Source organism: Mycetomoellerius zeteki, unplaced genomic scaffold (genome assembly GCF_001594055.1).
Source record: "Mycetomoellerius zeteki isolate Tzet28-1 unplaced genomic scaffold, Tzet1.0 scaffold114, whole genome shotgun sequence".
Taxonomy (NCBI): Eukaryota; Metazoa; Arthropoda; class Insecta; order Hymenoptera; family Formicidae; genus Mycetomoellerius; species Mycetomoellerius zeteki.
Window position 1 is genome coordinate 2,213,456 of NW_017256062.1, and position 12,489 is coordinate 2,225,944.

Consider the following 12,489-nt stretch of genomic DNA (forward strand, 5'->3'; position numbering starts at 1 on the left):
GTCACGGCACGTGGTCAGGAAGAATGACAGATTATATGAATCGTCAGTTTTATTGTAACGCGCTTGCTGTTTTATGAGAAACCAAGATCTTCTCCGCGCGACGATTCTCACCCTCACCCGCGTAAATTACATATCGTTGTACTTATCGATCTTGAACTATGCCCGTTTCTACCAATGGAGATTTATACTTTAATCTCGGTTCATCTTTTTATCTTTTTCTATATATTTTTAACAAGAAAATACGCACTATCTAAAGTGCCCTTCTCCGATTTTAATGAGCTTTTAACTCAGTTCTTCCTACTGTTCTATTTATAGAACATCTTTCCAATTTTTCTTCTCTATGTACACCTCATATTTTTCCAAAATAGAGACCTTCTTTATCTTTTTTGGTCGATATTTATAATTAGTTTTTATATTTATGATCGTCTTAAGTATTAGATGTATAACTAAGTTCCCGTTCATTATAAAAATTTTTATATTTAATGGCGGGAAATTAGTTATACACCTAATATAATTTTAAGATCCCATAAGCCAATCACATATTAGCATCTTAGGATATTTCTTAATTAAAATGATCTTGAAATAAAAACGGATTATGAAAACCGGCCTTAGATATTCTTAGATTGAATACTTATATTATATTTTTAGGTTGAATATTCTTAGGTTTAATAGCCGAATCAATTTGAGCGATAACATCACTAGGGTGTTACGATGCTTTATCTCATTACAACTAGACTCATAGAAATAAATTCTTTTGTCACAAAAATGTCTACCTGAAATCTGGATATGTTACTATTAGATGTGTGCAGGTATCCAAAAATACGGATCGGGCGAATATTCGGGATAAAATTCTTGATTTGGGATCTGAAATTCTATTCGAGATCTGATATTCAATTCGGGAGTAATACTTTTCTGACCAATCTTATATTTTTAAGTTTGGAAGCGTTTTCATAAGTATCGTATAATCAACTGCAAGAATCCATAAGGAAAAAAAACAAAATGTGAAAAAAATTATTTTATTTTAAATTAAAGTGTACATATAGAAGCATAACTTTTGACATTTTCTGGTATTAATTTATAACTTCGTGGCTGTATAGCAACCAGCATCAGCACATCCCTATAAAAGAATTTTCATACATTTTTATCTCATGGATTCTTATACACGACACGTAAGAAAACGCTTCCAAACTTAAAAATTCGGTCGGAAAAATCCCGAATCGAATATCGGGTCCCGAATGGAGTTTCTGGTCTCGAATGGAGTTTCTGGTCCCGAATAAAGTTTCGAGTCTCGAATCAAGAATTTTATCCCGAAATTCGAGTACCTGAACATTTTTAGGACCCGATCCGACTCGAGACTCGGGTACCTCTTATTTTCGAGTACTCGCACATCTCTAGTTACTATCGCATGAATTAGAATCTCTTGCATTTTTTAATAATGAAATTTGTTATTTACAATTACAAAGCTCATGTTTTATTATTATATCCTTTATTCTTATTGTCTCTACTTATAGAACGGACCAATTTCGCTATTTCTGTTCACTTTTCATGATAATTTTTTCCACCTTTTCTATCTTATTATCAGCTATATTTGCCGAGCCTGGACTAAGATATGTCAAACGAGACGCTTGCCCCATTTAAATAAAAAATGTGAAGGTGCGCAAAAATGACAATATAAATTTCTATATATTTCATTTAATATTAATAGTGACTGTATTTATCTGCCGTTGAGCGCTCGTGTGTATTAAGCGAAAGTAAAATATATGTAAGGATATAAGTTTTGAGATAACATGATCGACAATTTTGCGGCTATGAAAGCACATTTTTTTCTTTTGCCTCGGATGTCAAAATATTTATAATCCTGGCTCTCTAATATTTAAAAGTGTAAAAACGGAAAGATAAAGAGCATACATCATGAACGCAAGATATCCTTATATAGCGAGTAGTTTATATTTGATTACAATAAAATATAATTGAATTACAAATATTACATAGGTGTTTCGGTCTTAAATTAAGCCATCTTCAGTATATAAGAATTTCGTAAATTTTTCAACGCAACGGCCGACTAATCTAAGTTTATTTTCTCATTTGAAAGTGTCATCGAAAAAATCAATGAAAAAGAAATTGGAAATTAATGGGTTAATATCGAGCGAGTACTCACCTACGAAAGTGATTTCAGATTTCTTGTATTCATGGTTATTTCAACGTGATTGCAAAGTGATTTTATTTGTTTTCCGACAGAAAGTTCGAGACGCGTGACCGAGCGTACGACGATGTTTTTTTATTCGATTTCAGATGATTTCTTGATTTCAATGAGGAATGCTTAACTGTCTCATTTACTGAATTCCTCGTTGATTTCATAGGTGAGTACCCCCTCGGTTAATATGTTGTTGTGTTCAGACCAAAATAAGAAATACGTATTTTTTTTTTATATGTGCTCATATGCACTTTTAAGGGACGAATAAAAAATCAATTAGCTTTTTTTTAAACGGTTATTGTCAAACAGAAAAGATGGAAAAAGATTTTTTAATAAAAATTGAAGGAATTAAAAAGTACTCTTTATAATAATAAAAAAATTCTTTTAAAAATAAAAAATTTCTTATTTATAAAAAATAAAAAGTTGAAAAACATTGAAAAATTAAAAAAAAAATTTTATTATTACTATACTTAAAACCAACTTTTATTTAAAAAATTAAATACATAATAATCTAATGTCTAACTTAAAACGGTATTTAAATTAAAAAATTTAAGAGTGAGCGCGATATTTATATCGCGATATATGGTATTTATATGCGCGATATTTATGACTGTGTAATTATTTTTTGTTGTATATATTTACATATAATACTATTTCTGTCATATTTACATATATTACTATCCCGAGACACGAGAAAATAAAATATTGTATATAAATATATGACAAAAAATCACGCAATCATAAATATCGCGTATATAAACATACCGCGATATAAATATCGCTTATCTTTAAATTTTTTAATTTGAACACCATTTTAACCATCTATTGCTTTGTTTTTCCATTTTAAACACTGGAAATTTGACATTTTTATCGTGTATCAGAAAGCAGTTTTAAAGATGCGTCTATACAATAAATAGCACAGGGACCTCCTGCCAGCTAAAGGAGACGTCCATAAGACGTTCTTGGATTATGAAATGAGCGCCTCATTATGTTTTATATAGGTACGTTTACTAGACGTCCAAATCTAAAGTCTATTAGACGCCTATGTCGTCTATGGTTTACATTGATAAGAATTTTAATCCCTTTTTAACCAGTCGAAAATTTTATTTCTATTAGAATGTATTAATGTACTCTTTGCAAATATACAATTTAAGTGATTAACGTCATAATTTGTATCTTTTAAGCTACGTTTTAGAAGCGTCTATAGAACGTATTTCAGACCTTTTATAAAATGTCTAAAGAAAATGTGTTTTAGACATTTATCTGAATAAAAAAATCTTTAAAATATTTTTATTTTTATAAATTATTAATATGGCTCAATCAGAATAAATCAATAGATAAAAGAAGGGCTACGAGCCAGTTACAATATAAAGAATATTTAATAATCGTACAAACGTTTCGACGCCGATCGGATCATTTTCAATGTAAACACAAATAACATTACATAAGTTGTCGGAGTATTCGGTCAGATTACAGTATCCAGTAAAACATATCGGTTATTTTCGTATTCCCTATTATTTTATGTGTGTGGTCCATATGTAAAATTAGCATCATTTGACTGATGTAAAAGTGATCTCATCTTATTTTTTAAAAAATCTACAATCTTTTTTGATTTGTCGTAATAATGTGAGTCAGACGTTGAGAGAAAAATGCAAAATTAACTAAATCATATATAGTAGGTAAAAGTAAGCCATGATAAGATATTTTGGAGAGAACACGTGTATCCTCGATGTCAGGCAACGTTATGATAAAAAGGAAATAAGGAAACAAAGTAAAGACGATAATTGGAAAGGGATAGAGGACAATATTAAGAAGGGGAAAAAGATTGAATAATATTAAGATATGATCTACTTTTTTTATGTTTAATAAAAAATTTTACAAACAAATTTTTGGTACTCCTATGGGGTCACCTTTATTTCCAATTGCTGCTGATATGGTTATACAGGATTTGAAAAGAATAGCAATTGAAACTGATACTACAGTATCAGCGCGCTCCTCGCCCTGATGAAGTAAACAATAAGATTCATAAAATGTTGGCATTAGCAATGGAGAAAAACTCGGCGATAAGCCGCAAACCTTTTGAAGATAATACCCACGAAAGCCTAAAAAGTGTCACGCAGTATAATTCGTTATTTTTAAGGTCTAGACAATGTATTAAAAGCTCATCAAAATCGGAGGAAAACACTTTTGTGTATTTTCTTGTAAAATTAAAAAAAAATAAAAAGTAAATTAAAATGACATTTACTCTTCTGTCATTGCATAATTTTTCACGTTTTTTAATTTTTTTCATTACTGTTTCACGCTAAAATGTAAAAGTGGAATTAACGAAATAAAATCTATGTAAAACTATTCAAAGAATGACGTTTTTTGAAGTGTCATAACGAAATTCGCATAAAAATATAAAACTTTTTATTGCTAAAAATTCGATATAGATATTCATGCATTAAAACAGAAGTGTTAAAGTTCATTTACATTAGTAAAAATGGATATTATTTATACAAGTGCAAGTTAAAGCAACATATAATAATTACATAATATCTCGATTATATCGATAATCGCACGTATAAATACGACGGCATCCACATATGTCCGTAAGATTTTAACAGAAATGCACGTTTGTGTGTGTATATATTTATACGTAAAAATACAATGATGATGCTGGTGGGATTCTCGCTGTGTGCGCGACGAGAAGTGTCACCAATGGAGTCGCATGGACGTTTCCGATTGTTAGCTCGACTCAATCCAGTGCCCCCCTGCTTTGACTCGACTCGGTGCATGACCCCGAGTCAAGTCAAATCGGAAATCACGACCTTGAGTCAAGCCAATCGGATCAAAACTCAAAGTCAATGGACCGCATTACGGTATTTCAGGTGATAAGTTGTGATAAAAACATATGCACACTTCAAATTACGGATACAACGGGGTCCCATCAGTTTCCCGCTATGCAGCGGCTCTCCATAAGCAAAGGTCATGCCTTCATCTTGGTGTACTCGGTGTGCTCACGGCAAAGTCTCGAGGAGCTACGACCGATCTGGGCCGTGATAAGGGAACTCAAGGGCCAAGATATCTCGCAGATACCCATTATGTTGGTAAGGACTCGTCGCAATCCTCTCCATTTATTACAGTTTTCAGTTTCAGTTTTTTTCCCGAAGCCGGCAGTAAATACAAACGAACACTTTTGCACTTCTCGTTTAATAAATACATCGTCTGGTTTATCTCATGACTTTGCAACTTTCCGCAACTTGAATAATCATAAAAAATGTTACATGCAATATTTTTTCGCGCGCATGTCATCAATTTGATAAAAGATGTTCGTCGAGCACAGAAGTTTAGATGATACAAATTACCGCGACGCACAGCCGGGTCCTTAGGGTGTGACGAACGAAACACTTGCTTTGTAAAAAAATTAAAGTGGCGCAAAAATGATAATATAAATTTTCTATATAATTTTAATTTATTTGCTGCTAACAGTGCTAACGGTGACTATAATTACCCGCCATTGAGCACTCGCTGTATATTAAATAAAAATCAAGACAATTTTATTACTATTAAAGCATAAAAAGTATTATTTTTAATGAAAAAATTTTTTATAACGAATGTTTACAAAAATTATTATTATTTATATAAATGTAAAATGTTATATTATACACATATATTCTGATTTGACTATAATTTTAGTAATTATGTTTTGTAACATACACATGTGCATGTAATCTATATATTTGTAATGTATATATCTGTATATACGTGATTATCTTATTAAATTAATATTAATATATTAACAACCCTCCATCGGTCAAGTTAGACTTTGAAGGCGCAATCGATATTTTAATTATTGTGAATTCTGAGAGATAAATTTAAATGTATAAAAAAATTAAAATATAATTCCATTTTTCTATGATAAAAAAAATTTATTAAAGTTTTTTTAGGCAAGAATTTTTTCCAATTTTTATACAATCTAGAACGATATAAAAATTTACATTAAAGATCAAAGACGCAGATTACTGACAGAAGGTGCAAAATTTTACATAGCTGACGGAGAGTTGAATATCGTTAATTATGATATTATATTTTATTATATTTTACATGCCGTAAAAGAATTTTTTTGTTATTGGGGGCGCATTCTTTTTCTTTTTGTCAAAATGTTTATATAACACCGGCTATGTCGCAATGTGTCTGCATTAAATTTTGCTGTGCATCGACATTCAATGTCGATATTCCTAATAAAATTTTTTTTAAAAATTCCATCTATTGATGGTGTACCAATGTTTTTAATTCAAGATTAAAAAAGACAAAAACAGTAGCTTTAAAAATTTCTCGTTATCTAATAATTAATTTTCGCATAATGTTGAAAGGAATTTGAAGAAACCGTTAACGCAGCAATCTGCATTTCTTTCTTCTGGAAATTCAATTAATTTGCGATTTAATTTGGTTTCCTCTAAAGAGGGGATTTCTATTCCTGCATGAAGCCCTCCTACTTGAGTTTCTTTGTCGGTGTTGTTTTTCTTGCGCAACTCAGCGGTTCCGTCGTTGATTCGTCGTCCAGGTCGGGAATAAGTGCGACGAGAGTCCATCGGTGCGTGAGGTGTCGATGAGCGAGGGCGCAGCTGAGGCGGCCAACTGGGGCTGTGGCTTTCTGGAGACCTCGGCCAAGACGAATCACAACGTGGATGCCCTGTTTCGAGACCTGCTCACCCTCGAGAAGAACCGCTCGGTCTCGTTACAGCCGGTGCAGAGCAACAACGCGATAAGACTTAAGGAGAAATGTGCCGTTATGTAAAAATCCACTCTCCGATCCACATCGCGTATATGTCCGACGATGACGACGACGATGACGACGACGACGACGATGACGACAACGATAGGGTAAAACTTGCGATCGCCCTGGCGCGGCGCGGCGAGGCCCTCCGGGAATGCTGGCATCGAATCCTCGGATCCGTCATCCTTCGAGACAGGGCCTCGCCGCTATCCGCCGCCGAATGATGTCCCAAAGCCGGTTTCGCCAACGACGGACGACTTGTTCGCGACTTGTATCCCTGGTGGCGGCTTCCGCACGTCTCCATCTCATCAAAAGGTTTACAGTGCGTCATACCTACTTATTACGTTCGTATGAACGCGCGGGCCTAGAGAATATCTTTGCGAAACTTCGAATTTAAAAAATAACTTTTAAGGCTCCTAAGAGAAAGTTTTTAGAATTTTCAATTCCTGAGAACATTTCTGGGCCTTGATGGGTCAATTAAGGGTGCGACCTGAAGGAAGACAGGAGGCACTTTTAGTCGACGAACGCGAAAGAATTAACTCGAATTCATGTGCGCGTTGCTCGTCGATGGTGAAGCCTTTTTATTTTTAAGTTACGATACTTTATGCAATAGACCGCTCGATCGCGTATAATTTCTCCGTGCTCGATGATAAGACAAATTATTCGAGTTTCCGTTTTTTGTTTTTGACTCCATCATGGAATCGTCTGCGGTAATCTCGATCTGCGATGAGAGTTGGCAAAAGCAACGATATCAGTTTTATCATCAAGAACAGTCGCACGTTTGAGTTTCGCTGTTACGGGAAGTCTGGCATTAATTGTAACAATAGCTACGTTCAGCCAAAAAAGTATAGCTTTGCAACTTGTAAGTTTCCTTAATATCATAATTGATTTATACATTTAGATCCAGTGAGGAACTAAAGGCAAGAACCAATTATATTAAGAAGCTTACAATAGTTGCAGAATTGCTTTTTCTGGATATTGAACCAGCCAATTAGCTCAGTAACACGTTGCAAACTGATCATTACTGATATTTTCATTTCAAGACAAATTACTTTTTATAGGAAAGGTTTATTCCATGTGATTGTGAAAAATCTGGTTACTGGACATACTTTTTCAAAAAGTTTTCTATTAATATCACATATCTACTTATTTCTTATTTCAATAGCAATGATATAAATAAATAATAATAGTGGTAACGAATATAAAATTCTCGCGTATTCTCGTAATTATCGCGAATATTGCAATCGCTTCTTATCATATATAATTAGTTTTCCATCTAATAATAGCGACGGATAATTAATAATTCCTGTAATATGAAATCCCTTGTCCGCAATGCCGAAAAGACCCCGATGATTAGCGTCATATATGTATAAATCGATTATGACTGTTATCAGGATAATCATTCTCGCGGGACTGTCGCTTTCTTTTCGGTTTCCACTGAAGCATCCCTCACATCGTTTCTTTTGCATACAGATAAACAACGAATTGCCACGGAAGATCGATAAATACAAGGCATGGTTTATCTGTGAGTTTGTATTGCTCGCAATTGAGGCAATCCGCGGCAAAGGGCAGCCGTATAAAAAGCTCTCTTTCCGTAGACCGATTTATCGGATCCCTTAACTTAAAACTATATTAATTCAGTATAAATTTGTATCAATTGTGAAAAATATTAGAGATGCGCCGATCCTGTAGAATATAATCCAGTTCGCTAAGTTCTATAAAGACAGTAAAAAATCGGAGAAAAATAACAATTAAAAGTTCCAGTAAAATATATCGAATGTAAAAATCGTCAAGAATGAATTAAATGATAAAGGCTTTAAAATAGGATTTACTCGCAGGGTTATTCAGCGTGGCCTTTTTTCGCGGACCGCCTCAATTTAGCTAACGCTGAATCGATAATAGCCGCGACTGGTACTCTCTTTTATGAAAATTCCGCAATGTTCCGCAATCGGAGACTACCGCACGACGACTAGGGACTGGTGTAATGCGCGCGCGTGAAAGTTTTTTGTGAGAATGACGAAAGAGAGAGAGAGAGAGAGAGTGCGAGATCGAATGAGAGAAAGAAAGGGAGAGAAAGACGAACGAAGGGTGAAAGTGCATGTGCGAACGATGACGAATAACAAGTAGATAAGAGTTGTTACGAGATTGGTTTTTGTTGAATAGTTGTAAGAATTTTGTAATGACTATGCTAGCTAATTAGGATTACAAACGAGCAGCAAGCCACAACACGAGTCCACACTCAAACACCAACACGCAAGTTGTATTAATTTATATTATTGGGTGTGCACTTACACAAAGCGCGCGCGCGCTCACACACACACACACACACACACACACACACACACACAAACGTAGGCACAGATTTGTTGACAAGCGCATCGCGAGATATTACGAGATTGTAATTGTACATGTGATTACGGCACACGTTTTCCATATCGACGCAGCATTTTTAATGTTTTTTCCAATGGGAAAGATTAGACCCGAAGCGTTTTTAGGCGTTCCTACGGGAAACAACTCGAATATAGACAATTAGCGGAGTAATTATATATATATATATATCACGTTTCCCTCTCCCTCTTCTTGTCCATCTCCCGCCTACCACTTTCGCGGCACATCATTGAACGTTATCCGTAGTGTTTCTCGTGACGCGTGTTCTCCCGATTTCCCTTATCATCTCGTTTTACGGATACCTATATTAGAGAAGACCGCGGAGGAGCCTCTTCTTCCTCCTCCGATATGTTCCTCGGACCATGTCGCGACTCGCGACGCCGTCGCGTCCGCCGGACGTCAATACGATCGATGCAACACGTCGCGCTAACGATGATGTTGATAATGACGATGATGGTCCGCCGCCTGCACTTGAACGCGTCTCGACTACTAGGCTCCGTGTTGAAGGGCCGTATTTATAGCTCGCCGACACTCGAGATGGGTAGTGTCTCGAGTGTGTATCGAGTGATGTGCATACGCTCATCAAGGACCTAAATCGAGCTCCATCGGAGCTAACACACATATCGCGCGTCCTCGCAATATTATCCCTGCGAAAACTCATCGAGTTGGAATATTTCAAACTCGAGTATTGAAAACATTTTGTTATTAAAAATACCCTTTGCGCTGAGAGAAAAGTGTTTGATATTTGTGACTATAATTCTATGGTAAAATAGTTATATGGTTAAGAGTTCCATTTTTATATCGCTTTATTATTCCTATATGATAGGCCGATTCTAGCTCTGAAGTCGAAACGCAAAACCATCGACGCAAAAAAAATTCAATGTGAATAAGATTTCGAAGACTGTAAAATGTCCTGTAAGGTGTGACTGTAAAATAAACATCGTTTAGATGCGCATCGGTACTTTGCAGTCCCCGAAATCTTACCTATATTGTTTTTTTTTTTACGTCTTGGCTTTGAATTTTGGCTCCGGAGCTAAAATTGGACATCTGCTATATAATATAATAATTATATTGTTATTTCTGTCAAAAAAATATATAATTGGAATACTACAAATAACTCTGAATTACAGTTATTATGACAATTACAGCCATTTTTTACTCTCAGTGCTCGTGTCCCATTCCTTTCTTTCTGTCATTACTCTCTCAAAGCGTTCTCTCCTTATTTAATTTTATTAACAAAAATTAAGGTCCTATTGAATCCTCATCGGTGCTCCATTTACATCGCTTTACACTACTTTAGTTATTGTCTAAATAATTTATACTCACAATTTCGCTATAAATACAGCCATGAGAGGCTCGTTGCGAAGCCGACGGACGCGTAGTGCGACGCGAGGTAATTAATCAGCGATCTGACTCGAAATTGAAGATTATTCTTTGAACAAGTCGACAATACATCCCTGCAGCCAGGCCGGAGCGTCAGTTGTTGGTAATGTGAATGCCATCAATTACAGCGATCATGGAGGCGAGCCGAGGCTAGAAATGGTCGTTCAGAAAAGGGGATCAACAACGAATATTATCTACAACAGATATTGATTAATGTCGTTCACTATGAAAATTAATCAGAAAGATTACGTATAATTATTGTAATTATATTTTTTACTTATATTTGACTCATATTATCGCTTCTTTATTTTATAAATACACAATTCAAAAAATTACCCTATCATTCGAAAGTTTCAACACGTCTTTGTTTTTGCTAACAATTTCATTTTTCATGTATAAGATACGGAAATGTGACATGTATATATATACTCGAATCTCTTATTTCCGGTTATGAAATATATATATTCAATAAAGTTGTGAATGGCTGAAAAATAATTAAAAAAGAAATTGTGTTTTCGCAAAAAAATAGACAAATATCATGTGTATATCGGTTGCAAAAAATATCAATATCAATTTTTCTTTAGACACCGATAAGCATTTGGATGTCATGGCTACTAACAATAATAGAGAATTATATGTAACAAATATTTCCACAGAAGTTTAACAAATTCAATACAAATCTTTGTTTAAGACACTTGAAAAATTTATCGTCAAAATACCGAAAGTATAGCTTTTATTATTAAAGCTCACAAGATTAGGTTTTAAAAAAAATCTAAAAAAAGATTAAATTCATTTTCCAGTTTTAATGAAAATATATGTAATAATAAATTTAAAAACATAATACATGCAAATTATATTCATATTTTATTCTTTATATATGTATATTATGAAATTTCCATAAACGGACAGTACATTGAAACTTTAGATATAATGTAAATTTTCCAGAAAAGGGAAAAAATTATTTTTTAACTTAACAGAAAATGATCGACTAATCAAATAATATAAGCAAAAAGAATATTTTCTTAATATGATCTTTTAATATTGATATTCTTAACATGTGAAACGTCATTTTCGTTTCACAATTCTTAAAAAAGTTCTCTTTTTTATTTTGACAATTTTTAAAGTTAAGATAATTTACTTTTGATGATTAATAGAGTAATATTTACTTAACTCATAGTAATAATTCGAGAATCATCTTGTTGTGTTTGAGTTGTGTCTTTCGAAATAAAGAAGCGATGTGAAAACACATGATTTATAGTAATCATTGAAAAAAATTTGAATTGATCGAACGGCTTGTCTCAAGGAAGGAAAAGGATCTGGGTTTGTAAGTCACTTTCAAAAAATAATAAGAACTGTCGACTCCGATAAAAGTCCAAAGTGTCGATACTACTATCAAACTGTTCGCTGGCCATTTCTAATGGCGGCCACGCAGTGTAAAATGTTACCATCTCGTTGCTCTACATATCCGTCGAAGAGGGATTTGAGATATCCAACGAATTACACATAAAATCACCCTACGATTCACTCCCCGCGATGCTCCGTGTTTCTCACTCCCGGGAAAGAAGAAAAAAGAAAGAAGGAAAGCAGAATTAACGGAAATTTGTTCCGTGTGATATTACGAATTCCTCCATGATGAAAATCACTCGATCGGACCCTCAAGTTCGTCCTGTTCGATGTAGCGGAAGTGAAATTTCCACACTCGCCGTACTCGTTTTGAATCGCTTGATTTTCATTCCTCGATCCTATCGCCCCGGTTGCTCGGCAT

At 34.3% G+C, this 12,489-nt stretch overlaps 1 protein-coding gene across 1 annotated transcript in view; it reads left to right on the forward strand.

The window, feature by feature from the left end:
- Positions 1–6,986, forward strand: part of LOC108728584 (GTP-binding protein Di-Ras2) — a 10,974-nt gene extending 3,988 nt beyond the window's left edge. Inside the window, exons 2-3 of the mRNA XM_018457213.1 lie at positions 5,065–5,283; positions 6,741–6,986. Coding sequence (XP_018312715.1) covers positions 5,065–5,283; positions 6,741–6,974 — 453 coding nt within the window. The 3' untranslated portion in view covers positions 6,975–6,986. The remainder of the gene's footprint in view (positions 1–5,064; positions 5,284–6,740) is intronic.
- The last annotated feature ends 5,503 nt before the right edge of the window (positions 6,987–12,489 follow it).